We start from the raw sequence: 27,391 nt of genomic DNA on the forward strand, positions 1-27,391 counted from the left end.
AGCAGCACAAAATCCAGAAAATACCGAGATTTTTTATTCATAACAGCTTGCTAGGATACCCTTTCATCCACTTTTTTACTGTCTCTTTTTACAATTTTGCAATATCATTTTCCACAGAGGAAAGAGGAAGACGAAAGGTAATCCTCAGGCCCACTAGCATGGCTGGTTTTTTAAAGTGTGCTTTGCTTTACAGAAATGTACTGATGACTGGTTACATCATCCACATGGTAAAGCCTGTTGTGAAATTTGGAGGACACTTGCTCAGGCTTCTCTCCTCTGCAGGCTAGCCAGGTTGAGGGGCTGCCTTTTTTCCCCAGGTGCTGATCCAAGCCTCCCTCTGGAATGAGCTGTATCCACCGGCTTCTCGTGAGGCTGGTGTGAGGGTCCCGCATTCTCGATGTCGTTGATGTCGGCATTTCCTGTTAAATCAGCAAGATCTTTCCTCCTCTTCCAGAAGTTCCTGCGAGTCACTCCTCTGTGTTAATTGCCATGGGTGTTGCTGGAAGCTGTTTGTACCCCAGGACGTCTGGAAGGAAGTGGCCGGGAAGGGCATGGTGGAGGCCGCTGACCCGCTGACGTCTCCACAGCCACACGTCCCCCTGCCGGGCCCCAAAGTGCCCACTGCCTCTCCAGTGCCAGCCCAGCAAGAGAGGAAGCAGAGACGGGGTGGGAGCCCTTGTGGTTAAGGAATTTTGGCTTAGCACCTTTTACAAAACTGTGTGCTGCCTTGGAAGGGGATCTACCAGCTTCCCGTGAATCCGTCCCACTCTGTGGACCTGCTGCGCCAGTGCCATGACGTGGACCAGGCTGGCACAAGCCCTCTGCAGGTCCACGTGTTGGCAGCGCCACACTCCCTCCCGAGGCAAAGCTACTGGCCCCTTCTAGCTTCCAGAGCTGATTTCCAGAGGCCGCACACCTTTGTTCTAAAATTTGTACCTGGGCTTAGTTTTAGTCAGGTGCAGTAAGGTGGCAGACGTGGAGACAACTTCCTGCAAAGAAGATACATTACATTTCCCAAGAGAAGGGGGCACAGCACACAGGGCCACGGAGTGGAGGGAGCCCCAGTTCATGGGGGCTCTGCGGGAAGGGCAAATGAGGCAGGGTGGACACTGCCAGGTGAGATCAGGACGGGATTGGAGTTGGAGCGACTTCCCTGGGCCCTGGGCTCGGCAGCCCCTGGTCGGCCAGTACCTCGCCCTGGGGTGACTGAGGGCAGGGACACTGGCTTGGTGTGACTGTGACAAGGAGGCACCTGTGGGCTCTGGAGGGGTGATCTCTCCAGGATCAAGACCCCCAAGGCCAGTGCATTAAGAATACAGAAAATAGGCCTGGTGCGGTGGCTCACGCCTATAATCCCAGCACTTTGGGAGGCTGAAGTGGGCAGATCACCTGAGGTCAAGAGATCGAGACCATCCTGGCCAACATGGTGAAACCCTGTCTCTACTAAAAATACAAAAATTAGCCAGGAATGGTGGCGGGCGCCTGTAGTCCCAGCTACTTGGGAGGCTGAGGCAGGAGAATCGCTTGAACCCGAGAGGTGGAGGCTGCAGTGAGCCAGGATTGCGCCACTGCACTCCAGCCCGGGCAACAAGAGCGAAACTCCATCTCAAAAAAAAAAAAAAAAAATGCTGTTAATACAGTCAGGATGGACAGGAAGTAAAGAGGAAAAAATTCTACGCACCTTGAGATATAAGCCAGATTTTTAAGACGAAAACCAAGATTTTGTTTAAGAAAAAAAAGAAAGAAGGAAGGATTACGCAGACGGGCCATCCTGGGGGGCAGCTTCCCTCCCCTCCTTCCCTCTTACCAGCCAGAGACAGAAACTAAAAACCAGGGTTTAGGGCAGATGAAAGCCTAAACAGAAAGAAGGGATGGGGGTGGGGAGAAAGGAAAAAACAGTAACTGCCTAGATACAAGCAGAGAAAACAAAGGCCTAATTTTGCCTGTTCTTTTACCAGGAAAAAATAACGGGTGCCTCACAGTGGGTTTTCACAATCTCGAGGCTGCCGCCACCCCTTAGGCCCCACACCCTGAGACCCAGCAGGGTCTCAACCAGCGACTCCCCAGTCAGCAACCGGCCAGCGTGCGTCACGTCACGCAGACACGGCCTCTGCTCCACTCAGGGCCCGTTTCAGCCACCTGGAAGCCGCAGTTCACCGCCACCTCCAAGGACACAGCCCACCTTTTCCAGGCTGCGCCGGGACCTCCACAGACCAGGCCTCCTTCAGAGGCGCGGGCCCACGCGCGTGGAGAGCACCCTCCTACTGACACGCAGTCCAGTATCTTTTCATTCTTTTTGGGTTCTGGCGGCAACATATTCCTCGTTTCCAAATTTTACGTCCAAATGAAAACCAGCCAGGCGTGGTGGCTCACGCCTGTAATCCCAGCACTTTGGGAGGCTGAGGTGGGAGGATCACTTGAGGTCAGGAGTTCTAAACCAGCCCGGGCAACACAGAGGGACCCTCAGCCCGGACAACAGAGAGGGACCCTATCTACAATCAATCAATCAATCAATAATTAGCCAGGCGTGTGCTGCCTGCAGTCCCAGGTACTCAGGAGACTGAGGTGGGAGGCCTGCTTGAGCCTGGGAGGTCGAGGCTGTAGTGAGCCGTGATCGTGCCACTGCACTCCAGCCTAGGGGACAGAGCAAGACCCCGTCTAAAAACAAAATGCATTAAAATCTGCAGGCACTCTCGTTAGTGCTCTCAGAGACTCCACTGTAGGGGCATTGGCAGCCTCTTCTTAGCCGGCTGGCGTCTCTCAGCCACTCCTGACAGCCGTAAGCTGCCCAGCGGCTTCTGATGCAAGAACCAGCAAGAACCTGGCCTTGTGCCGTCCACTCTTTTTTTTTCTTTTTGAGACGGAGTCTCACTCTGTTGCCCAGGCTGGAGTGCAGTGGCGCGATCTCAGCTTGCTGCAAGCTCGGTGCACTTCCCGGGTTCACGCCATTCTCCTGCCTCAGCCTCCCGAGTAGCCGGGACTACAGGCACCCACCACCACACCCGGCTAATTTTTTGTATTTTTAGTAGAGACGAGTTTTCACCGTGTTAGCCAGGATGGTCTCTATCTCCTGACCTCGTGATCCGCCCGTCTCGGCCTCCCAAAGTGCTGGGATTACAGGCGTGAGCCAGCGCGCCCGGCCCAGTGCCGTCCACTCTTAAAACCACAAGTGACTGGCTGACCCCAGGCTCTCCTGGGACAGAGGCTGTCACAGACCCTGAGCCTCTGGCCCCATCCCCAGCTGCCTGTATGCACTGGGTCACAGGACAAGCACCCCACAAGCTCAGCTTGGCCTGAGAGAGGCCTCTCTAGGCAGGATGGAGGCAAAGCTGCCCCTTGCTGTCTTCCATCTGTGGGAGGGGGCGGCTTCCCCTGTCCTCGGTGACTTGCTGGATGCCAAGTGTGGGAGGAGGTCACCTCCCGTAAACCCCTGGGCTGCCTGGTAAGCCCTGTGGGACCCTCTGAGCGAAGAGAAATGGGTGCATGCGTGAGGGTACGGTGCTGCTGGCCACACTGCTGGGGAGCCCGGTGGACGGCTGCTGCTCCACCCCTGCCCAGACGCTCCCAGTGAAAGGTGGACCTGGAAGCAACGTGCCAGGCGTGGTCTCAGCCCTGAGGGCCTCCGCCGACCAATGGCTTCTTCCCCACGTTTATTATAAGCCACTGGGCCATTGCCCAAAAGGTGTCCCCTGCAGGGTAGAGACCTGTGTGAATCTCTTGCCTCACAGAGCCCCAAAATCTAAATCGGAATCGCACACGTCTCTACACACAGCAGGGCCTTCCTCCTGGCCTGTCGTGGCCGGGTCCGTGTGTCTGCCCACACCTCACTGAAACAAACCCTGGGGACACATTTTAGAACAATCTTTCAATCTCTCCTGAGGCCTTTACAGCCTCCTCTGTGTCAATCCCCCCTCCGTCTCCCCTGTATAGGAACACTGGGATTACACTCAGGGCCCGCTCGGATAACTAGAATCATCTCTACGTCTTGGATGCTTCACGGAACCATGCCTGCAGGCGCTCGCCACGTGAGGCGACAGGCGCGGGCCTGGACAGGACAGAGGGCATCTTCGGGAGGCTTTCCTCCCCTCTCACTTCACTTTTCCCACACAGCACCTGTGCCACTCTTGCTGTAAATCCTAATTCCCCAGAAATATGTGAAACCCTGTAACATGATTGTTTTATGCGGTTACGATTCATAAGGTTTATACACAATATACCGTTTCTGTTGCTTTTGTTGGGGCTCAGAAAATGACACCCGGAGTGAAGGCCTTGGAAGCCAGGCCTTCTCCTGCCTCCTGTCTCTGGCCCCTCATTGTCCCAGGCAGGTCGTAGAAACCTAAGCCCCTTTTCCCCAAAGCCAGCCATAAACCTGAAAGTATGACTCTAATAACTTTTCTCTGTCTTTCTGTGTAAAAACTGGCCATAAAGGAATTCTCTGGCCTGCCTTGTTTGACTGTATGTGGTCAGACCCCTATTCCGGGGCGTTGTGCCCCCACCCAGCAGGAAGGAGAGCTGCAGAGAGAGGCCTCCAGGAACCGAAGCAGACGGGCCTCGCTGGGCTCCCCCGGGAGTCTGTTAGCCTGTCAGGTCTTAACCTTTCGTCCAATCCTATTTCTAGATTCACAGAACCTGAGTATAAAAATGTGGTTTCCCCTGCGCCTTTAGGTCTTTGCTCTGAAAGCTGCTGTGTCACATAAAACTACAATCCAAGAAATCTGTGTACCCTTTTAGTGAAACTTCAGAAAGGCAGGGGAGGTTTTCCCTTCCCCCCGCACTCTTCACTTCTTCCTCTGCACCTCTGAGCTGGGATTTGGGACATCATTCCTTCTACTTGAAGAACACCATTTAATTTTGTCTTTTCTTTTTGAAACAGGGTCTCTCTGTTGCCCAGGCTGGAGTGCAGTGACATGATCTTGGTTCACTGCAGCCTCTGCCTCCCAGGTTAAAGCAATTCTCCTGCCTCAGCCTCCTGAGTAGCTGGGATTACAGATGCATGCCACCACGCCCGGCTAATTTTTGTATTTTTAGTAGAGACAGGGTTTCACCATGTTGGCCAGGCTGGTCTCGAACTCCTGACCTCAGGTGATCTGCCCGCCTCAGCCTCCCAAAGTGCTGGGGTTACAGGCATGAGCCACCTTGCTCAGCCTAGTTGGATTTAATTTGCTGTTAAACCAATTCGTTATCAGCTTTACTGAGATATGATTTACATACAATAAAATGAAGCAAGTTCAAGTGTATCATTCAATAAATTTTTACTAAGTTTCATGAGGTTTTAATATTTTTTTCAATGTTTTCATTTTGAAAAATTTCAAACTCACAGAAAAGTTGCAATAACAGTACATAGTTTTCACCCAGGTTCACCAACTGTTAATATTTTGCTACCTTTGCTTTTATCTCAGTCTCTGTATGTAATCTAAATTTATCGTTTTGCTTTAATTTCCAGAGCAACTTTGGTTACAAATCTATTGATTCTTCACCTCTAAACCCTTCAGCATGGATCACAAATGAACAAAAAATCTCCATTCACAACCGTGATGCAATCATTGAGTCGTTTAATAATTCTGGAGTTTGACCCGGCGCGGTGGCTCATGCCTATAATCCCAGCACTTTGGGAGGCCGAGGCAGATGGATCATTCGAGGTCAGGAGGTCGAGACCAGCCTGACCAAGATGGTAAAATGCTGTCTCTACTGAAAATACAAAAATTGGCTGGGCGTGGTGGCTCATGCCTGTAATCCCAGCTACTCAGGAGGCTGAGGCAGAGGTTGCAATGAGCTGAGATCGCACCACTGCACTCCAGCCTGGACAACAGAGTGAGACTTCGTTTAAAAAAACAAAAAACAAAAACAAAAAAAAATTCTGGAGTTTATCATTGGTAGAATTTTGTTGCACAATATACAAGGCATATTCCAAATTGTGAATGTCCCCATCATGCACTTTGTAATAATTTTTCCCGACCCGGATCCATTCCAGCACCGTGCAGTGAGGACTTCTGTCTGTTTTTGTTTTACCTTCCTCCAGGGAAGGTGTACTTTTCTGTCCACAGGTGTCCCGGTGAGCGGCTCACCTTAATTCTCTCAGGGCTTGAGGTGATTTAAGGCTGGCTTCAGTCCCCGCAAAGACAATTCTGTTGCTGGTTTACCTTTGCTTTTAGGGGACAGAACTTTGGGGTCCCAAGAAAAACCCAAAGTCTTTACCAGGCCCCCCGCCTGAGCCTCGACTTCTGTCCTGTGGCCACAGTGTGAGGAACGAACGCAGCAGCGTGTCGCCATGTCTTGTGTGGCTGGGATACGCTGCAGGGGTGTGGAGTCGCCGCCCCAAAGCGGGCCCCGCCCCCTCCCGGCTTGTCCCTGCAGAGCCCCGCGGCCTCAGAGGCTCCTCAGAGCTCCCAGTGCCCTGGACGGTTCCGTGCAGCGCTCTCCAGTTCTGATGGTGGCTCTCAGGAGGCGGCTGGTCTGAAACAATTCAGTTTCCATTGCTGTGTCCTGCACCACGGTGTGGGACTGGTGGTTTCTTACTGTTTTTCTCAGTTCTCTGACGCTTTGAGGAATTGTTTTTAAAGCGAGTTATCCACCATTTTAGTTGTTTTCTCTGGGGTCGTTGGACTGAGGGTCTTACCCCGCTGTTCCTGGAGACAGTTCTGTACTTGCATGGTTTCTCTCGCCTTTCCCTCCCTTTCTTACTTTTTAGTTTCTTATTGAATTTTTTGTATTATGTTTTTCCTCCTTGCTAATTTGGAATATATACACACTATTTCACTTTTAAATGGCTAATCACTTTTAATGCAATTTCAACATAAGAAGACCTAATGTTAAGCAATATTTTAACCCCTCTCCCCAAAATAAAAAGACCCAGAACACTGCAACTCTAATTATCCTTCTCCCAACTGAGAGAGGATTATTGTCCAGTATTTTCATTTTGTTAGTAGACTGTTCTTTTTTTCTTTTCTTTTTCTAGAGATGGGGTCTCATTTTGTCAACCAGGCTGGAATGTAGTGGTGTGATCATGGCTCACCTCAGCCTTGAACTCCTAAGCTCAAGCAATCTCCCACCTCAATTTCATGGGTAGCTGGGCCTCACAGGCATATACCATCGCATCTGGCTAAATTTTTTTTTTTTGTACAGATGGGGTCTTGGTACGTCGCCCAGGCCGATTTCAAACTCCAGGCCTCAAGTGATCCTCCCGTATTGGCCTGCAATTCCAAAGTGCTGGGATTGCAGGTGTGAGCCACCGCACCCAGCCTGTTCTTTCCATTATTATTTTTATACAATGTTTGCTTGGATTCACACATGCATACATGGACTACACGTGTACTACAGTTGTCCCATGGTATCCTCGGGGTATTGGTTCCAGGACCCTCCCAGATACCAAAATTTGCAGGTGCTCAAGTACTTGATATAAAATGGCACAGTATTTGCACATTACCTACGCACATCCTACTGTGTAGTTTAAATCAAGATTACTTATAATCCCTAAAACAATGTAAATGCTCTGTAAATAGCTGTTATACTGTATTGTTTTAAAATATGTATTATTTCGTATTGCTTTGGCTTTAAAACAATATTTTCAGTCTGCTTGGTTGAATCCATGGATCTGAAGCCAAGTGTAAGGAGGGCCCAGTGTGCTCTTCTGGGGTAATTCTCCTTCCTGCTAAAGCGCACGCTTTACTCAGGAAGCTGGGGTGAGAAAATCGCTGGAGCCCCGGAGATGGAGGTTGCAGTGAGCTGAGATCGCGCCACTGCACATCAGCCTGGGCGACAAAGCAAGACTCTGTCTCAAAAACACACAAAAACAGAGAAAAACAAGACAGTAATGGCTCAACTCACATAGCACCAACGGGCGAAGCGTTCTTCTGAGCGCTTTCCGAGTCATCGGTCCTCAGAGCAGCCCCTGAGGCCTGCAAGGAAGCGGGGCTCCAAGCCCTGCCGTGCTCCCGGCTCCCCGAGGCTCCCCGAGGCCACCCAACCCCTCCCACCCGGCCATCGCCCCCTCACCAAGGCCCCGCCCCGCGGCGGCGGTCACATGGGGTGCGCGCCCAGACTGCGACCCGGAGGCGGAACCGGCAGTGCAGCCCGAAGCCCCGCAGTCCCCGAGCACGCGTGGCCATGCGTCCCCTGCGCCCCCGCGCCGCGCTGCTGGCGCTCCTGGCCTCGCTCCTGGCCGCGCCCCCGGTGGCCCCGGCCGAGGCCCCGCACCTGGTGCAGGTGGACGCGGCCCGCGCGCTGTGGCCCCTGCGGCGCTTCTGGAGGAGCACAGGCTTCTGGTGAGCGCTCCGCGCCCCGCCCGCGGCCTCCGGGACCCCCTGGCCGCACGGGGAGAGCTCGGGCGCCCCCTGACTGCGCACTGTGAGAGCTTCAGAGACCGGAGCTCCCTCCTCTGGGGCCCTGGCTCTCCCGGGCCCGCCCCCCGCCGTGTTTGTGGGTGGGTCCTCCACCTGAGTGGGCGCCGGGGCGTGAGCCTGGGCCGCCCCCTGCAGCCCAGGCCGATGCCCGGGATCCTGCTCTTTGAGGTAAACCAGGAGTCTCCCCTGGGAGTGGATGGCCCTGCAGCGGGACCTGGCCTGCCTGTCCCATTCCTTCCACCTAGAGCTGAGGTACCCGCCTTCCTGGCAGGGCCAGGGCCAGGGCTGGCGTTGGCCCCTCGTCTTACTGCTGCTGCCGTTCCCCATGAAGATGGGACCTCCCCACATTCCTGGCGCTAAGGGTCATTTTATTAGTCACTGAACGCACGCGCAGCGCCTGGATCCCGCGCACGGGCAGTCCTGGGCTTGAACATGTGTGTCAGCCGCGCTGCCAGCCATGCTGAGGCTCGGGACTGAGCCGCCCCCTTGTTGTCCCCAGCCCCCCGCTGCCACACAGCCAGGCTGACCAGTACGTCCTCAGCTGGGACCAGCAGCTCAACCTCGCCTATGTGGGCGCCGTCCCTCACCGCGGCATCAAGCAGGTCCGGACCCACTGGCTGCTGGAGCTTGTCACCACCAGGTGGGCGGTGGGCAGGGCCTGGGCGTCCCAGAGCCCCTTACAGAGGCACAGATGGGAGGGGCAGGGCTGGGGGCTGCTCGGAAGACCCCTTGTTCCCCCACTTCCCGCCGAAGCACCCTGTTGGGGAGAGCGTGTCCTTGCTGGCTGTGCTGGGGTGAGGGCTGTGTGCTGGAGGGAGCCCCTGCATGGGGCACAGTGGGCTTCCTGCAGGTCTCCCTGCAGGCTCAGGGTTGGCTGCGCCGCACCTGGCTCCTGGTGCACCTGTGAGCATCCCTGTGTGTCTGCTGGCCAGGCTGGGTAGGGCCACTGCACCTGAGGGCTGAGCTGAGGTCTCATCGGTCACAGCACCCTGGGCCCTGACGCTGGTGCAGGTGGCCACCCTGTGAGGGGGAGGCACGAGGTGTGAGGGGCACTTGGGTGTGTGGGGCCTTCTGGAAACACAGAGACCCTTGTGCACTTGGCCAGAGCCGCTGGCTCCTACCAGCAGGGTGGGCACCGGGCAGGCCTGGGCATAGGGAGTCCTCTTGGCACCTTGGAGGCTGCATGATGGTGGGGGACCTTTGTTCAAATAAGATGTCAACCCTGAGCGTCAGGCCAGGCCCATCCCTTCTGAGCTGAGGGACGGTGCATTGGGGCCCAGCCAGCACTGTGGGCCAGCCTGTCTCGGAGGCAGAGTTTCTTGATTTCTGAGTGTTTGGGTCCTGCGTGTGATCAGAGGGCCTCCTTTCCCAGTTGGGGTTCCCCGGTTTCCCCAGGGCAGCTGTGGCACAAGAGTGCAGCTCTTGGGTGGCTCCTCCCTGGGAAGGGTCTCAGCAGTGGCTTGCAGACGTCTGCTGTGGGTCCCCAGGAGGGAGCAGAGGCTGCTGGGCAGGCCTGGCCCTGCTACAGATGGGCATCGGTGGCCTCCAGCTCCCTGTGGCGGGCTCGTGCGGTCTGCACGGCATCGTGCACACTGAGGAACAGCTGCTCCTCCTCAGCCGTGTCCCCGGGGCCCTCCCCGAGGAAGCCTCCTCTGCTCAGAATGTCTCTCACAGGCGGGCTGCAGCAGGCTAGCAGCAGGCTGATGCCCAGGGCCCCGTAGTCTCGGCGCAGGTCCTGCAGCGTGCTCACACCGGCTGCGTCTAGGAACAGCAGCGGGGCGCAGTCGATGACCACCGTGTGGAAGCCGGCCGCCGCGGGCACCAGCGCAGCCCTGGTGCTAACCGGGCCCAGGTCCTCGCCCTGGGCAGGGCCTCCCTCACCGACCCCCCTCTCTGAGCCCCCCTCCTTCCTCCTGGCAGCCATGCACCCTGCGTCCAGCCCCGTGAGGCTGTAGAGTGACCGCAGGAAGAAGTCCTTGTTGGCATAGTACAGCGGCCCCCCAAAGCGGAACACCCGCACGCCGGGCTCAGGGACGAGGCCCTCGAACTCTGTGGCATCCTCGTAGAAGGCTGAGTCCCCGATGCGGGCCAGCAGGGCGGTGCGTGGGCGTTGGGTGCGGCCAGCCAGGCTGAGCAGCGAGAGGATGACGCCAGCCAGCAGCCCGGCCTCCGTGCTGACCAGCATACAGGTGGCCGCGGTGCCTGCCCAGACCAGCGCGTCGGCCGGGCTCATCCGCCACAGCCGTGGGAGGTCCCACACCTTGCGCAGGGCCCCCCGCAGGCTGACCACGATGACGCAGGCCAGCACGCTTCGCTGTAGGTCGTGGAACAGCGGTGCCAGCGCCAGCAGCACCAGCAGCACCACGGTGGCGCTGACCACGCTGGACAGCTGTGTCCGGCAGCCAGTGGCTGTCTTCACCAGGCTCTTGGCCAGGGCGGCGCTGGTGGCGAAGCAGTGGAGGAAGGCGGGTAGCACATTGCAGCAGCCCACGGCCAGCAGCTCCTGGTTGGCACGCACAGAGTAGCCGTGACTGCGGGCGAACATCTCCGCCAGCGAGATGGAGAAGGCAGCACCCACGAGGGCCAGGGCCATGGCATCCAAGGCCACGCGCTGCATCAGCCTGGGCTCTGGGACCCGAGGGGGCATGAAGCCCGTGGGGATGTCGCCAGCCACGCTCGAGCCGAAGCGCTCGTGGAGCTGCCCAAAGTGCGACACGAGTGTGGCCACCACGATGACCAGCAGCTCCGTGGGCAGCGGCACCCTCAGGCGGTGTCGGTAGCGGTCTGAGAGCTCCTTCGCGGCTAGCAGCACCGCCAGGCACACCGTGCTGGTGACCACGTCGCACACGTTGGCCTGCCCGGCGCCGCGCAGCAGGCTCAGCCACGTGAGGACCACCATGCCGGGCCCCTGGTGCCGCGGGATCCGCACGCCCAGCAGGTGTTTGAGCTGCGAGGTCAGGATGGTCACGGAGGCCCCCATGGCAAAGCCGTCGAGCAGTGGCTGTGAGAGGTAGGCGGACACAAAGCCCAGCCGGAGGACGCCCATGAGAACCTGTGGACGGAGTGCGGTCAGGCCAGCAGGCGCATGGCGGGAGCCACGTGCCCCTCACCGGCACCTGGCATGGCCCGAGGGGTGGTGGTCACGGCACAGGACCTGACAATTCTGTGTTGCAGCCCTGTGTGTTCCAAACCAGACTCCTCACACGGGCCTGAGTTCTGGTTCCACGCGTGCTCATGCCCGCAGACAACTGTGACATCCACGTGAGCGTCACCCGTGCACACAGCTGGCCATAGACACGTCTAACCCTTGTCACGTGCAGCAGCCCGTTTTATTTCAGAATTAAGACCTCTGGTATCAGAAGGCAACCCCTTCCTCCTGCTTCCTACACATGGTGCCCACTGCCCCCCATGCAGATGTGGAGCCAACGGGGGCCAAGGTGGACAGGCCAAGGCAGGAGACCTTCGGGGGTGGGGAGGCCATCCCCCACTCCACCTAGGACAGAAGGCCTGGGAGGCCACATGGCCTCAGTCCGGCACCACTGAGCCACAGCCACACCTGGCCTGCTGGTCCCCACCAAGGCCGTGGCCCACCGGACTGGCTCCCCGTGCCCCTCCCCTCCTGCATCCACAGCCTCTCTGCGTTGGTGCCTCGCCCCGGCACGCCCCAGCTCTGCCCAAGCCTTGCTGTCTTGGGCCAGCACCTCCTCTGCCAACCCTGTGCTTGCCCCCAGCCTTGCCCTCGTGGATGGCCAAAACCTAAGGGGGGGGTGCCCTGGGCCCCTCCCTGTGCCCAAGCAGGGCTCCTCACCTGGTAAAGCCCGGTCATCAGCGTGAGGGCGGTGGCGACGTGGATGGCGTAGCAGTCACGCCCGCAGTCCAGCATGGCAGCCGAGCCGTTGAGGGTGCTGCTGTTGGCTCCGGGCTGCAGGCCGTCCTGGGAGGGGTCAAAGCCGGCCAGCTGGAGCTCCCGGTCCACCACCTGCCCCACCATGAGGCAAAGCAGGCTGAAGATGCCCACGGAGACATGCCGTGAGGTGCCCATGAGGAAGTAGATGAGGTTGGCGAAGAAGGACGTATAGAGGCTGTAGATGGGCTGCAGCCCGGCCAGCAATGAGTAGGCGATGGCCTGCGGCACCAGGATGATGCCGATGACCAGCCCAGACATGACGTCGCCTGCCAGGTACTCCCGCGGGCGGTACTGACGCAGCCAGCGCGTGGCGGGGAGCAGGTCCTGCACCAGCGCCCGGGCGCACAGCACACTGCACGAGCAGCTGCGCCACAGCCTGGCCTTCAGCATCTCACGCAGACCCCGGGGTGCTGGGCGCTGCCGTCGGACTGGCACCGGCCCTCTGCCCTGCTGCAGAGGCTCAGGGGACTCGTCCATCCTGCTGCGTCAGGTCCCGTGGCCGACCTGCGGCCGAGAAGAGGGCATGGTCACAGGAGCCCCCGGATCCAGGGCCAAACGACAAGGTCCCCGGCAGCAACGGGCCCCTTGGGGCGGACCCCTCGCCCACCCAGGGCCGGGGATTGGTGCTGGGCCTTCTCCCGGCAGCGCGGGCCCCAGCCCCCTGCCCGGTATGGATGGACGCTGGGCCCTGCTGGATCCAGAATCCATCATGGGGTGAGATGGGATGACGACACCAAGCCCATGCCACGGGGTGTGCTGAGGCCAGCAGTGCTGAGGGGCGGCGTGGCGGCACCCTGTCCAGGCTCAGCTCCGGCCTATTGGCTCTGCGGTTCCTGGCTGAAAACCACCCTGTAGCCTCCTGAAGCTCACCTCCCCAACGGGGCAGGAACAGGCTGGGCTGCCACCACGCACACGTGCCTCGCGTCAGAATGTCACAGTCACTGGACACAGGTGCAGGCAAGCCTGAGTCCAGCTGCTCCGTGTCCACCTCCCTGGCTCCCCAGGTTGGCGAATGGTCCTGCTGTCCACCCCATGCCCACACCAGAGCCCTCCCTCCCCCATCCAAACCATCGCCTGCTCTCCTGGAGACACCTCCACCCACCCCTCTGTCACCTGTCCTGTGGGTCCTGGGGCTGGCGGAAGTCTCAGGAAGAGGCCTCCTATGTCCCTGCCAAGCTTTGTGGGTACTGGGACCCCAAGTCTGCTGGGGGAGCAGCACTCAGACACTAGCCTAGCCCATCCGCCTGGACTTGGGACAGAATTCTGAGAATATGCCTGGACGGGGGCCCCATCAGGGCCAGCTGGGAGGGGAGGAGGGTGACTGGCATCTGTCTCCCCTGCCCAGACAGTTCTGGGACATGAGGCGCCCTTTTTCCCAGGCTGCACCAGCTCACTGTGGAACGGCCATGACACACTGCCCCGAGGCAGCACCGAGAGGGCCCAGCCCGCTGCACACAGCCACCCTGGGCCGGCAGAGCCGGAAGGGCACCTGACCTTTCCCTTGATCTCGGAAAACACCGTGGCGTTAGGGAGGCGGTGCTTAGAGGCCTGACTGGTCCCACGTGAGGCCTTGGGTCTGTCCTGTTTGCAGACTCCAATGTACTTTCACTTTAAACATTCTTCTCAGCGACGTTAGGCAAAGACTTCGCTCCCAGGACACCAGGTGCCCAGGACACCCTGGAGCCTGGGCTGAGCCTGCTGTTTGCACGCTGGCCCAGGGTGTGGGAGCTCCAGTCTCCTGGCGGATGTGTTGGGGCAGTGAGCCCAGCCTGGTAGGTTGACACATGCAGGCTGGGCACAGCACCCCTGGGGCACAGAGCGGGGGTCCTGGCCCTCAGGCAACATTGCAAGAGTTGTGTCCCCTTCCCTGGAAGGCCCCACCACACTGGGTCCCTGGATGCCCTGAAGCCCACCCCAAGCCCCTGGGGTCCAGGTGTGTGGAATGGGGACAGTAGGGCCACCTGCCTTGAGCCTGAGGGTGCCCCTAAGAAACCACGAGTCCAGGGCATTTCTGGCCTCGGCTCCCACGCCCCCCTCTGCTGCAGCTGAGATCTGGGCCCAGGATGGTTCTTACCTGAGGGAGTCCTCACAGGCGCGGAGGGCCCTGGGATGGCGAGGGGCTGGCAAGACCACCGAGGACCGCAGGGCCCTCTGGCTCCCGTGAGCAGCGGGGAGAGTGGGGGTGGTGGCTCTGGCGCCAACCTGCGGGCAGTGGTCTGTGCCCTGGACTCTGTAGTTCAATTATTTACCTACAGATTGCTGAGTCACGGGTTTCTCCAGCCATGTTACCTGATCGGCTGATCCGGGAGTTGAACTGTAATCAGGGGCTTGTAGTAGTTAGAGCTGTGTGGGCCTCTGAGGAGCTCCCAGCCTCTCAGGAGCGGCTGCAGCTGTGGCTCTGCGGCCCTGCCGGGAGGGCTTAGGGACCAGCGGGAGGCGAGGGCTTAGGGGCTGAGCACAGGCAAACCTTCAGCTCTGGGGTCTGGGGTCCAGTGCAGCAGCCTTCAAACCCAGGCGGGGCTGAGGGAGGCTTGGTCTCTGTGTCCAGTCGCTGGACACCCTCCTGGTCCTGCAAGGAGCCAGCCTGGTCCAAGCTGGAGCCGGGCAGAGGCTGACAGCCGGCTCAGCCCAAGGCTACCGGTGTGTGCATATGCGTGTGTGCTCGCGTAAGCCCTGTGTGTGGTGCTCACCGCCCAGGGCGAGGGCTGCCGGGGTCAAGGTGCCGTGAGTGGCCAGGAGTCCTGGTCTGACTGGACCCGGCACCGACCCACAGCGCCTGGTCACCCTCACGGCTCCTCTGCCCTCCCCTCTACCACAGACCGGGACCGGCAGTGCCTGCCTCATAGGGCTGGGGTGAAGATAAATGATTTTTTTAAGTGAACTAAATTAGGTCCACACGTGAAAATAAGGGTAAGCTGCTTTTTAAAAGGAATTATTAGCCAGGCACGATGGTTCATTCCTGTAATTCCAACACTTTGGGAGGCCTAGACAGGAGGATCGCTTAAGGCCAGCAGTTCAAGACCAGCCTGGTCAACATAGTGAGACGCCCCCAACCTTTTCTTTTCTTTTTTTTTTTTTTTTGAGGCGGAGTCTTGCTCTGTCACCCAGGCTGGAATGCAGTGGTGTGATCTCGGCTCACGGGAAGCTCCGCCACCTGGGTTCACGCCATTCTCCTGCCTCAGCCTCCTGAGTAGCTGGGACTACAGGCGCTCGCCACCGCGCCCGGCTAATTTTTTTTTTTTTTTTTTTTTTTGAGATGGAGTTTCGCTCTGTTGCCCAGGCTGGAGTACAGTGGCATGATCTCGGCTCACTGCAAGCTCTGTCTCCCGGGTTCAAGTGATTCTCCTGCCTCAGCCTCCCGAGTAGCTGGGACTATAGGCACCTGCCACCACGCCCGGCTGATTTTTTGTATTTTTAGTAGAGACGGGGTTTCACCGTGTTAGCCAGGATGGTCTCAATCTCCTGACCTCGTGATCCACCCACCTCGGCCTCCCAAAGTGCTGGGATTACAGGCTCGAGCCACTGCACCCGGCCGCCCCCCGCCCCCCAACCTTTACAAAAATTAAAAGTAAAAAATTAGCTGGGTGTGCTGGTGTGTGCCTGTATCCCAGCTACTCAAGCGGCTCAGGCGGGAGCATGGCTTGAGCCCAGGAGTTTGAGGCTGCCATGAGGTATGATTGCGCCACTGCACCCTATCCTAGGCCACAGAGCAAGAGCCTGTCTCAAAAACAAACGCTGTCATTGGCCCAGCACTTTGGGAAGCTAAGGTAGGAGGATTGCTTGAGCCCTGGAGGTCCAGGCTGCAGTGAGGTATGATTGTAGCACTTCACTCCAGCCTACAAGTCTTTTTTTTTTTTTTTTTTTGAGATGGAGTCTCGCTCTGTTGCCCAGGCTGGAGTGCAGTGGCACAATCTCGGCTCACTGCAGCCTCTGCCTCCCGGGTTCAAGCGATTCTCCTGCCTCAGCCGCCTGAGTAGTTGGGAGTACAGGCGTGCGCCACCACGCCCGGCTAATTTTTGTATTTTTAGTAGAGACGGGGTTTCACTATGTTGGTCAGGCTAGTCTTGAACTCCTGACCTTGTGATCCACCCGCCTCGGCCTCCCAAAGTGCTGGGATTGCAGGCCTGAGCCACCGTGCCCGGCCAGTTCTGTCTCAAAAAAAAAAAAAAAAAAAAAATTCCTCGGGAGCCTCAGGTCCCCCCGACTTTGACAGTGAGTACTGGGTGGGAGCCTGCACGGGGCACCTGTGGCCGGAGGGTGAGTGTAACGAGGGGCTGCGGCCCTCAGTGCTCTCCCATCCCAAGGGAGGCCAGGAGGCTGCCGTGGGTCCCTCAGGTGGGGCTGGAAGGCCAACCCGGCCCTGGCACCTTGGGCAGCCTGACTCTGTCCTGGGAACAGAAGCCACAGGCTCTACTTCTCCTGTCCATGTGGGATTGAAGCCGAGGGTCTCCCAGAACCAGCTGATGTGCCGGGGCTCCATTCCCCCAAGACGAGGACACTGACATTGATGGGGCACAGCCCCGGAGGGAGGAGACCCTGGACACTCACCCCACCAAAGGTACCTCCTCGTGGAAGCCGTCTGCCAAGCGCTGCTAGTTCCCCACAGCCCTGGGTGAGCCCAGGGAAGACTGGGCTGCAGTGCCCCCATTTGGAGGTGAAATGGGAGTGGAATGTAGTTGGGGTGGCCAGAGAGTAGGAGACACCCTAAGTGTGAGATGTGGACAGGGCTGAATGCTCCAGGGTCTCGTATCCCCGAGTGTGAGATGCGGGCAGGGCTGAACGCTCCGGGGTCTCGTACCCCCGAGTGTGAGATGCGGGCAGGGCTGAACGCTCCGGGGTCTCGTACCCCCGAGTGTGAGATGCGGGCAGGGCTGAACGCTCCGGGGTCTCGTACCCCCGAGTGTGAGATGCGGGCAGGGCTGAACGCTCCGGGATCTCGTACCCGAGTGTGAGATGCGGGCAGGGCTGAACGCTCCGGGGTCTCGTACCCCTGAGTGTGAGATTCGGGCAGAGCTGAACAGGCTCCAGGGTCTCGTACGCCCATAGCCTCCACCTGGGATGCCCTCTCCAAGTCTGATTTCTCCTCGAAGCCCCTGCCCTGTCCTCCAGAGTCTGAGCCCTTGCTTCTACCCCAGCCCAACCTGGGCCCCAGTGGTCCCTGGGAAGCAGCTGTTTGCTCAGCAGTTGGGAGCTGTGCTGTAAGAAGCGGTTGGCCAGTGGGTAGGGTAAGGCAGTCACGCAGGGCCTCAGGTCCCTCCCTGGGACAGATAAGGGCCCCTCTGGGTGCAGCCACCAGCAGGGTTGTTGGAGAACTGGGGAGACCCAGGGGGCTGGGGTTGTTCCCTCAAGGTCTCCCTAAAGGAGGCAGGGAGGACCTGGGTGCTACAGCAGGGGTGGGGCACCTGGTGCCTGCATGCAGCGTGGGGTGGGCAGTGCCACCTGGGGCCACAGAAAAACCTGGAGTGGGAGGTGGCCCTTCCCCCCTCAGGAAAGGTGGTGGAGGTTTCCAGAGGCTGGCTTATGGGGACCCGTGGTGAGGTTTTAGGCAGGTGAGCATAGTTCAGGAACAGCCTCAGCCGCACTGCAGGGGCCTGGCCTCAGGTCTTCTGTAGGCACTGGGCCTTACGCCCTTTTAGTCCCCACCTAGGCTGGGTGTCTAAAGCAGGTGAGGTCATCACTGTAGGATCCTTGGGGCCTGACCTGCCCCCTCCCACGCGTCTCTGCCTCAGTTTCTCTGAGCATTGAGGCAGTGGCTGGTGCTGTCCTGTGGCCAGGCCCAAAGGCTGAGTGCCCAGGGGGTCCAGGGGCCTTGCTGGCCAGAAAGAGTGGGTAGCCCATTCTACCCCGAGCCTGTGCGCGCGCAGGGCTGCCAACACCTCCTTCCTTCCCCGCTTGGCCCACGCAGGACAGGGGGCGTGGGGGCCCCAGCAACTGGGACCTGCCTGAACCCCCCTCCCGCCTGAACCCCTCTCCCGCCTGAACCCCTGGCCAGTCTTGTGTCACACGCTTACTTCCTTAGTTTTGTCTTTAAATCAGCCGTTTTACATTGGAGTCCATTTACTGGGAAAGGAGACCTTTCATCCTTGCCTCCCACCCGTGGGAAGAAGCCCGGCCGACAGGGCTTTGAGACCGGACCCGAGTTTATTCCCAGAGACCCTCCCGCGGGTGGGCGAGCTCCGAGGTCTGGAGAAGAGGAGGCCTCGGCCCGCACCCTCTAGCACCTGTGTCCCCTTCGTCCCGGCCACAGACGCAGGTTCTCCCAAGAGGCGGGTCTGTACCCGCCCCGCGCCCCCAGCCCAGCGGGCCCGGCCTCCGCCCCTGCCCCGCACTCCCACCCCCGCCCTCAGGAGAGCGCGGCCCTGCTCCCCACCCCGCGCGGTCTCCCCCCACCGCCTGCGAACCCCCATGCACGCGCGGCCCCGCCCCGCGCACTCACCAGGCCCGGCAGCCGCGCGGTCTTAGCGGCGCACGCGCTCGGGCCCAGGGGCGGGGACGTGGGGACCCGGGCGGCCGCTCAGCCGCGGCCGCGCGGTGAATGAGCCCGTTGTGCGGCCGCCGCGGCCCCAGCGACACCCCGCGCGGGGTCTACAAGGGCTGACGCGCCCCCGCGGCTTCCGTTCCCGGGCTGGGCGGTGGCTTGTCTGCGTCTCCGGCCCTGGGGGTGGGCTGCGCGCTCCATCTCGCCGGCCCAGTCCCCTCCCCAGCGTCGGTCTCTCAAGGCCCCTCCCAATGGGGGCCAGGCGGAGGGTGGGCCCTCGGGCCTGTGGACTGACCCCGGGGTTCCTGGGCCTGGGGGCGGGGATCCCTGTCCCGGGCTCCCCTCACTGCGAGGCTGGCCCTGCCAGATGACACTCAGAGGCGCCTTGGGTGTCAGGCCAGGGACATCTCTGATGCTGGGGCTCCCCCCGCTAGGGTCAGGGGCTGCCAGGCTATCGCCTTGGGGTTCTGCAGAGAAAACCTGAAGCCCAGCTGGGTCTTCACTTTCCTCCAGGTCACCGTGCCCCGCTACTCCAACTCGGTGGGACTTTGGAATGCACCTTCTGGGCATTTAATTCTTATCCAAGTGCCTCTTAAGTTATACTTCTTTGCTACCAGTGTGTCCTGTGGATGGAGGGGAGGGGAGGTGGTAGGGGCCGGGTGGGGTGGACCCCAGGGACTCCTGCTGCTCCTGCTGGGCACCCAGCCCTGGGTACAGGAGCAGGTGGGGACCAGCAGAGGCGGGGCGGAGCAGGAGCCCACACCCAAAGGCTGTAGACTCCTGCCAAGGCTCTGCCTTGATCTTGTACACCATGGGAGGACCAGAAGGGAGGCGTTGAGGTGCCCAGACCTTTGCTGTGGAGCTGGGGGTGCTGTGGCATGGGGAGATTGACAGACGGGGAGCTGTATATGTATAGGGCCAGATTCCGGTCCATGGTGGTAACCCCATCCCCCACCACTGCAGATGCGGCACAAAGCCAGCTGCCACAGGAGGTGCACTGCCCCACGGGCAGCTGTGCTCACCTGCGTGGCGTCCGCAGGAAGCCCTCAGACCCTGGCCAGCCTGGTCTCTGCTTCTCACTCCAGGCTCAAGGCTGGCTGCTATTCCATTCACCCCATTCCCTTTCCCTCAGGCCAGAAGCATCACTCACAACTCCAGACCCTTGCACACCAATCTCCTCACTCAGTTCACCCTCAGATGTCCAACTCCACATGGCCAAAACCGAGACCAGTCTCACTCCAAGCTCATCCACCCACCTAGCTGCCCAAGCTGAAATCCACAGTTGCCCTGTACGACCCCCCGACCCCCCAACCCCCCACCTCACCCCCCAGCTCACCTCAAACCTCATCAGTCCCTCTGCTCACAGCCTGCACAGCCACCACCCAGTCTGGGCACCATACCTCTCTGGGCAACCCCCATGACCCCCAGCCAGTCTTCCAGCTCCCACCCTGACTCTAGTGAGCTGTCAGAGGGATCCTTGAAAAATGCTCTGGAAGCCGAGGCGGGCAGATCACGAGGTCAGGAAATGGAAACCATCCTGGCTAACATGGTGAAACTCCGTCTCTACCAAAAATACAAAAAAATTAGCCTGGCGTGGTGGCAGGCACCTGTAGTCCCAGCTACTCTGGAGGCTGAGGCAGGAGAATGGCGTGAACCCGGGGGGGGGGAGCTTGCAGTGAGCCAAGATCGCGCCACTGCACCCCAGGCTGGGTGACAGAGTGAGACTCTGTCTCAAAAGAAAAAAAAAAAAGAAAAAAGAAAAATGCCCTGGCACTGCTCAGCTCAGAACCCTGAAAGGGATCCTTGTTTCGCTCTGGGTCAGGGTCCCATCCTCAAAGCAGTCACTTCCAGAGCCCCATGGAGCCTCATATCCCATGATATCCACCCTTATTCTGTCCCAGGCCCACCAGCTGCCTCCCTGCTGCCTGATTGTCATGAGCGCATTCCTGTTCCAGAGCCTTTGCACTGGCGATGCCATCTGCTGCCTGGACGTCTTCCTGCTGGCTGGTCCCATTGCGTGGTAGCCTTAGGTGTCTCCTCAGAGAGGTCCCTCGCTGACCATCAGGCTCCTCACTCCCTGTCGTATCCCCTTCACCAAAGATTCCCATTCCCTGACGACGCCTGTCCCCTCGGAATGCAGGCCTCATGGGAATTCAGCCCATCCGCAAGTGCAGTGGCAGGGCGGCCCCCTTCCCCCTTGACGACGCCTGTCCCCTCGGAATGCAGGCCTCGTGGGAATTCAGCCCATCCCCAAGTGCAGTGGCAGGGCGGCCCCCTTCCCCCTTGACGATGCCTGTCCCCTCGGAATGCAGGCCTCGTGGGAATTCAGCCCCATCCGCAAGTGCAGTGGCAGGGCGGCCCCCTTCCCCCTTGGCGACGCCTGTCCCCTCGGAATGCAGGCCTCGTGGGAATTCAGCCCCATCTGCAAGTGCAGTGGCAGGGCGGCCCCCTTCTCCCTTGAGGACGCCTGTCCCCTCGGAATGCAGGTCTCATGGGAATTCAGCCCCATCCCCAAGTGCAGTGGCAGGGCGGCCCCCTTCTCCCTTGACGACGCCTGTCCCCTCGGAATGCAGGCCTCGTGGGAATTCAGCCCATCTGCAAGTGCAGTGGCAGGGCGGCCCCCTTCCCCCTTGACGACGCCTGTCCCCTCGGAATGCAGGCCCCGTGGGAATTCAGCCCATCTGCAAGTGCAGTGGCAGGGCGGCCCCCTTCCCCCTTGACGACGCCTGTCCCCTCGGAATGCAGGCCTCGTGGGAATTCAGCCCATCTGCAAGTGCACTGGCAGGGCGGCCCCCTTCTCCCTTGACGACGCCTGTCCCTCGGAATGCAGGCCTCGTGGGAATTCAGCCCCATCCGCAAGTGCAGTGGCAGGGCGGCCCCCTTCCCCCTTGATGACGCCTGTCCCCTCGGAATGCAGGCCTTGTGGGAATTCAGCCCATCCCCAAGTGCAGTGGCAGGGCGGCCCCCTTCCCCCTTGACGACGCCTGTCCCCTCGGACTGCAGGCCTCGTGGGAATTCAGCCCCATCCGCAAGTGCAGTGGCAGGGCGGCCCCCTTCCCCCTTGGCGACGCCTGTCCCCTCGGAATGCAGGCCTCTTGGGAATTCAGCCCCATCCCCAAGTGCAGTGGCAGGGCGGCCCCCTTCTCCCTTGAGGACGCCTGTCCCCTCGGAATGCAGGCCTCGTGGGAATTCAGCCCATCTGCAAGTGCAGTGGCAGGGCGGCCCCCTTCTCCCTTTCCTGTGCACCCATGTTGCCTCTTGGGGTGTGGGAGGGGAAATGGGGCACTCCTGGGCCTCCAGGAGGTGCAGAGAACCAGGGTGAGGTGTCCACCAGGTCCTGCCTGGCTCCTGACCCCTGGCCCCTGCTGCTCGCGACTGGCCTGCCTCGTGCTACTGAGCCTCAGAGCCATTCTGAACCCCCACCCCAAGTTTTCCATCTCTTGATGGTGTAGGGTTGGGGGGTCTCCATGTACAGATACTCTAGTTCATACCAGGCCTTCATAGGGTTATTTTCCAAGGGGAAGGGCCCCTCGGGAAGCCGGGATCCGAGCCCTGTGTGGCACCTTGCAGGCTCCCACATGCTCCGTTGTGGCCACGGTTCCAGCCTGGAGCATGGAGCTGTGTGGGCACCCTGCTTCCTGACGCTGACTGTCCTTCTGCAGGAGGTCCACTGGACGGGGCCTGAGCTACAACTTCACCCACCTGGACGGGTACCTGGACCTTCTCAGGGAGAACCAGCTCCTCCCAGGTGAGCTGTGGGCTCTGCCCTCCCAGCCCGCCTGCACCCCCTTGCCCTGCCCACCCTCTCCCTCACCCAGCCCCTCCAAGTCCTTGGATGTCCATTCAGGGCTGGCCTTGGTGCCGGAGCACAGGCCTGGCAGAGCATGGGTGTGGTGTGCGGTGGGCGGTGGGGCAGCCCTCCTGTGTTCCAGGGTTTGAGCTGATGGGCAGCGCCTCGGGCCACTTCACTGACTTTGAGGACAAGCAGCAGGTGTTTGAGTGGAAGGACTTGGTCTCCAGCCTGGCCAGGAGATACATCGGTGGGCAAGCGCAGGCCCTGGGGCCCTGGCCGGGGCAGGGGTACTCCTGGGCAGGTTGCACCCCTATCACGCAGGCTGCTGCCTGGTCAGGAGATATATTGGTGGGCAGGCGCAGGCCCTTGTGGGGGGATGGGGGTGACAAGGGATAGGTTGGTGGTCGGCGCAGGCCCTGGGGCCCCAGGCTGGGGGGTACTCCTGGGCTTGGTGGGTGGGCGAAGGCCCTGGGCCCCTGGGGTGGGGGGTACTCCTGGGCAGGCTGCACCCCTATCACCCAGGCCGCCGCCCAGGTCTTGGACCCCCTTGAGCCAGGGCTTCCTGATGTGGGGCGGGAGGCTGGCCTGCATGGAGATGGGGTTCATCTTGAGTCAGACGCCCTTCATCACCTTGCACCCTCCCTCCGTGGGAGTCACTGAGGCGAGATTCACCTGTGCTGGGGGGACAGCAAGGCTCCTCTGCAGGTAGGTACGGACTGGCGCATGTTTCCAAGTGGAACTTCGAGACGTGGAACGAGCCAGACCACCACGACTTTGACAACGTCTCCATGACCATGCAAGGTGTGCACCGCTTCCTGGGGTCCTGCCCGGCTGAAAGGGGGCAGAGGAAGGCAGGAGCAGAGGCTAAGCTGCTCATCCCCAGGGCAGGTGTAGACGCAGTGCTCCCCCGGCCCAGGCTTCCTGAACTACTACGATGCCTGCTCGGAGGGTCTGCGCGCCGCCAGCCCCGCCCTGCGGCTGGGAGGCCCCGGCGACTCCTTCCACACCTCACCGCGATCCCCGCTGAGCTGGGGCCTCCTGCGCCACTGCCACGACGGTACCAACTTCTTCACTGGGGAGGCGGGCGTGCGGCTGGACTACATCTCCCTCCACAGGAAGGTGCGCCCTGCCCCTCCGTCCGCCCCGGTGTTCTGCGCCCTCAGCCGCTGTACCCCGGGCCGCGCTGACCCTGGTGGTGCTGAGGCGGCCCCGCCCGCAGGGTGCGCGCAGCTCCATCTCCATCCTGGAGCAGGAGAAGGTCGTCGCGCAGCAGATCCGGCAGCTCTTCCCCAAGTTCGCGGACACCCCCATTTACAACGACGAGGCGGACCCGCTGGTGGGCTGGTCCCTGCCACAGCCGTGGAGGGCCGACGTGACCTACGCGGCCATGGTGGTGAAGGTGGGCCGGCCCAACGCCCTGCGCGCCCCCCGGCCACCTTCCTCCCGGGACGGGACAGGCGAGCGGTGGCCGCGCCACCCGGTCCCAGCTGCCCTGGACACCCGCAGGTCATCGCGCAGCATCAGAACCTGCTACTGGCCAACACCACCTCCGCCTTCCCCTACGCGCTCCTGAGCAACGACAATGCCTTCCTGAGCTACCACCCGCACCCCTTCGCGCAGCGCACGCTCACCGCGCGCTTCCAGGTCAACAACACCCGCCCGCCGCACGTGCAGCTGTTGCGCAAGCCGGTGCTCACCGCCATGGGGCTGCTGGCGCTGCTGGGTGAGCCGGGGCCGCTGGGGTGGGCCGGCCAGGGCCCTCCAGGCTGGGGAGCCGCTCCTGCGAAGGCCCCGCTGCGGGGAGCGCACTTCCTCCAGCCGCGCGCCTCCCGGGGTCTGCCTCCGCGTGGCGGGGCCTGGGGACTCCTTCACCAAGGGGAGGGGGAGCGAGTGGTGGGAGGCCCGGCCCTGGGTCGGGGGGCGGCTGGGCAACGACCCCACGCGGCGACGGCCCCCCCCCGGCCCCGCAGATGAGGAGCAGCTCTGGGCCGAAGTGTCGCAGGCCGGGACGGTCCTGGACAGCAACCACACGGTGGGCGTCCTGGCCAGCGCCCACCGCCCCCAGGGCCCGGCCGACGCCTGGCGCGCCGCGGTGCTGATCTACGCGAGCGACGACACCCGCGCCCACCCCAACCGCAGCGTCGCGGTGACCCTGCGGCTGCGCGGGGTGCCCCCCGGCCCGGGTAAGCCGGGGTTCCAGGGAGGTCTCTGGCCCCGCAGGGACTCTGGAGGGGGCGGCCCGGGGAGCCGAGGCCTGAGTGTCAGGCCCCGCAGGCCTGGTCTACGTCACGCGCTACCTGGACAACGGGCTCTGCAGCCCCGACGGCGAGTGGCGGCGCCTGGGCCGGCCCGTCTTCCCCACGGCAGAGCAGTTCCGGCGCATGCGCGCGGCTGAGGTAGGTGGGCCGCGGAGGGGCGAGGGGCCGGGCCGGGGTCCCAGGGGGGTGGGGTCCGGGGCGGGGGCTCCGAGGCGGTGTGGGTGGGAGGTGGAGCGGTGGGCCGGGGGCGTTCGCCCTGAGGTCGGGCCGAGCGTCCCCAGCCCCCCTGGAGAACCCTGAGGACCGGCCACTGCGCCCAGGACCCGGTGGCCGCGGCGCCGCGCCCCTTACCCGCCGGCGGCCGCCTGACCCTGCGCCCCGCGCTGCGGCTGCCGTCGCTTTTGCTGGTGCACGTGTGTGCGCGCCCCGAGAAGGCGCCCGGGCAGGCAAGTGGCAGTCCCCTAACCCGCGCCGCGGCCCGGACTCCCCTTCCCCGACGCCATCACAGCCCTTCCCTCCCCCAGGTCACGCGGCTCCGCGCCCTGCCCCTGACCCAAGGGCAGCTGGTTCTGGTCTGGTCGGATGAACACGTGGGCTCCAAGTGCGTGAGTGGGGCCGCCCCTCCCTCTGCCTGGTCCTAGGCAGGTCCCTGGGTCCCGACCCCTTCACCCATGCGGTCACTCGGGCCACTTGCCGTGGCCCACCGGCTCCCTCCCTCGCCGCCCTGCGTCCCTGCCCTTCAACCCACACACTGTGGGCCACGCGCCAGGCCCTGCCAGTGGGGTGTGGGTTCTCCTAGGGGACATGAAATGGACATTCGGGCTCCAGCCCTCTCCTGCCTGGGCAGGAAGAATGCCCAGGGGCTGGGGAGGTGCCGCCGAGGGGCTTGAGGGAATGAGGCTGTGGGTCCACGCGGCCGTGCCCTGCCTGCTCCCACCTTTGAGGACTGTCTTGACCCCAGCCTTGGTCTTGGCCTGACCTCCCCAGGTGCCTGTGGACATACGAGATCCAGTTCTCTCAGGACGGTAAGGCGTACACCCCGATCAGCAGGAAGCCATCGACCTTCAACCTCTTTGTGTTCAGCCCAGGTGCGCCCACCACCCGCTGCCCTGGACTCGGCCACCCCATTCTTGGGCCTCAGGGCAGTACTGGGTGGGGGCCTCGAGAAGCCTGGGGTCAGGGGGCTTTCGGGTGGGGGCAGGTTCCGGTTGGCACACGTGTCCCCTTGTCTCCAGACACAGGTGCTGTCTCTGGCTCCTACCGAGTTCGAGCCCTGGACTACTGGGCCCGACCAGGCCCCTTCTCGGACCCTGTGCCGTACCTGGAGGTCCCTGTGCCGTACCTGGAGGTCCCTGTGCCAAGAGGGCCCCCATCCCCGGGCAATCCATGAGCCTGTGCTGAGCCCCAGTGGGTTGCACCTCCACCGGCAGTCAGCGAGCTGGAGCTGCACTGTGCCCATGCTGCCCTCCCATCACCCCCTTTGCAATATATTTTTATATTTTATTATTTTCTTTTATATCTTGGTACCAACGCCCCCTTTAAAGCGGCTTTGCACAGGTCAGTCTCAGGCTGAGGCTCTGTGGCTTGGCCCTGGGCACATTCCAGGGCAGCCTCCAAGGGTAAACCCCGGTGGCTGATGAGGACCCAGCTGGAGCGAGGCCTCTTTCCCCCTCGCTCCCACTCAGACCACCCCCAAGCCTGGACTGGAAGTGTGTTGAGCCCCTGGGTCAGGCTGGCGAGCCAGCTCGGCCCTGCCCACCCAGGGGTTTCCGGATCACCCCTGGTGAGGCGGCGTGCCAGTCCCTTGCTTTCTTACTTGTTCTGCAGAGCGGGCAGCTGAGGCTGCATGAGGGAAGACTCCCATACCCCAGCACGGTGGAGGGTGGGATGGGGTCACGCCTGTGCGACCCAGGAGGTGGCCAGCAGAAGGAAACAGTAGTGTCCACCATGGTCTGCGTCTCCCCACCACGGATTGTCTTGGCTCAGGATTTGAGACATGGCAGGGCCAGATGAGGACAACTTGATGACAGTTTACAGAGATGGAGGCAGGGTGCCAGGAAGCCACGGGGGAGCCCCCAGGGCACTCAGTAGTCCAGGCAGGGCTGGGCGTCCTGGCAAGGAGCAGGGACCTTCTGCCCAGGGGTGTGGCCAGCCTGTGGGTGCTGTGTGCAGGACCCCAGGAACCAAGGCCGCAGTCTCTTCCCTCGCTCCAGCATCCTCCCAAGGCCACCCTTGGCTGCACTCAGCCAGAGAGCTGGGGCACAGGGACCCCACAGGTTTCCCTGGAGGCTGTCAGGGGCTCCGGTGGGGGCGGGGGGGTGAGCCTGCTGGGTTCACTGCACCTCCCAAAGCCCATGTCCCCTGCCTGCCCCAACCAAAGTGGGCCTCCAAGGTGCTGGGGTGGGACAGAGACCCACGAGGGACCCTCCCCTCACTCCTGGACCTGGGTGTTGTGGCTTTTGGCAAAAATAGCCACATACACTCCAATTTTCCCCCTCAGCTGGGATTCCTGGTGTGAGCCTGGTCACCAGGGTGGTAGGACAGACCCTCCTCTGGAGGCAAAGTGACGGTCAGCAGGGGGTTCTGAGGCCCCACAGCGCTGGCACCAGTCTTGGC

At 61.2% G+C, this 27,391-nt stretch overlaps 2 protein-coding genes across 9 annotated transcripts; one reads left to right on the forward strand and one right to left on the reverse strand.

The window, feature by feature from the left end:
- Window positions 1-12,910, reverse strand: SLC26A1 (solute carrier family 26 member 1). Of its 3 annotated transcripts, none has more exons than XM_016952700.4 (2): window positions 12,148-12,910; window positions 1-526 (listed from the first exon to the last, which is right to left on the reverse strand). In XM_016952700.4, the coding sequence occupies exons 1-2, from the start codon at window positions 12,721-12,723 to the stop codon at window positions 428-430; spliced, it is 675 nt and encodes a 224-aa protein (XP_016808189.1). In that variant the 5' UTR covers window positions 12,724-12,910; the 3' UTR covers window positions 1-427. The 3 variants fall into 3 exon arrangements, with proteins under 3 accessions (XP_016808189.1, XP_003310259.2, XP_063664631.1); XM_003310211.6 differs by lacking the exon at window positions 1-526 and adding an exon at window positions 8,687-11,391 and having other exon boundaries at window positions 12,148-12,857; XM_063808561.1 differs by lacking the exon at window positions 1-526 and adding an exon at window positions 11,640-11,846 and having other exon boundaries at window positions 12,148-12,723.
- On the forward strand, window positions 8,030-26,278 carry LOC461056 (alpha-L-iduronidase). 6 transcript variants are annotated; one of them, XR_008547737.2, is made up of 14 exons: window positions 8,030-8,261; window positions 8,839-8,979; window positions 22,387-22,472; window positions 22,657-22,764; window positions 23,223-23,318; window positions 23,434-23,636; window positions 23,737-23,916; window positions 24,024-24,240; window positions 24,488-24,700; window positions 24,792-24,913; window positions 25,096-25,221; window positions 25,300-25,380; window positions 25,763-25,863; window positions 26,011-26,278. XR_008547737.2 is itself a non-coding variant. In XM_016952702.4 (14 exons), exons 1-14 carry the CDS (start codon window positions 8,104-8,106, stop codon window positions 26,163-26,165), a joined length of 1,983 nt encoding a protein of 660 aa, XP_016808191.3. In that variant the 5' UTR covers window positions 8,030-8,103; the 3' UTR covers window positions 26,166-26,278. The 6 variants fall into 6 exon arrangements, 5 of the variants coding, with proteins under 5 accessions (XP_016808191.3, XP_054539646.1, XP_063664632.1 ...); XM_016952702.4 differs by having other exon boundaries at window positions 25,300-25,376; XM_054683671.2 differs by lacking the exon at window positions 8,030-8,261 and adding an exon at window positions 20,626-20,754 and having other exon boundaries at window positions 8,873-8,979; window positions 25,300-25,376.
- Window positions 26,279-27,391: the final 1,113 nt, after the last annotated feature.

The sequence above is a fragment of the Pan troglodytes genome, chromosome 3 (assembly GCF_028858775.2).
Source record: "Pan troglodytes isolate AG18354 chromosome 3, NHGRI_mPanTro3-v2.0_pri, whole genome shotgun sequence".
In the NCBI taxonomy this organism is placed as follows: Eukaryota; Metazoa; Chordata; class Mammalia; order Primates; family Hominidae; genus Pan; species Pan troglodytes.

Bases quoted from the DNA above. Each gene is read 5' to 3' on its own strand.
- LOC461056 (XM_016952702.4), top strand. From the start codon at position 8,104: ATGCGTCCCCTGCGCCCCCGCGCCGCGCTGCTGGCGCTCCTGGCCTCG. The intron at 22,473-22,656 runs GTGAGCTGTGGG...CCTGTGTTCCAG, and splicing joins GGAGAACCAGCTCCTCCCAG to GGTTTGAGCTGATGGGCAGC. The intron at 24,701-24,791 runs GTAAGCCGGGGT...CAGGCCCCGCAG, and splicing joins CGGGGTGCCCCCCGGCCCGG to GCCTGGTCTACGTCACGCGC.
- SLC26A1 (XM_003310211.6), bottom strand. From the start codon at position 12,723: ATGGACGAGTCCCCTGAGCCTCTGCAGCAGGGCAGAGGGCCGGTGCCA. The intron at 11,392-12,147 runs GTGAGGAGCCCT...CTCCGTCCACAG, and splicing joins TGATGACCGGGCTTTACCAG to GTTCTCATGGGCGTCCTCCG.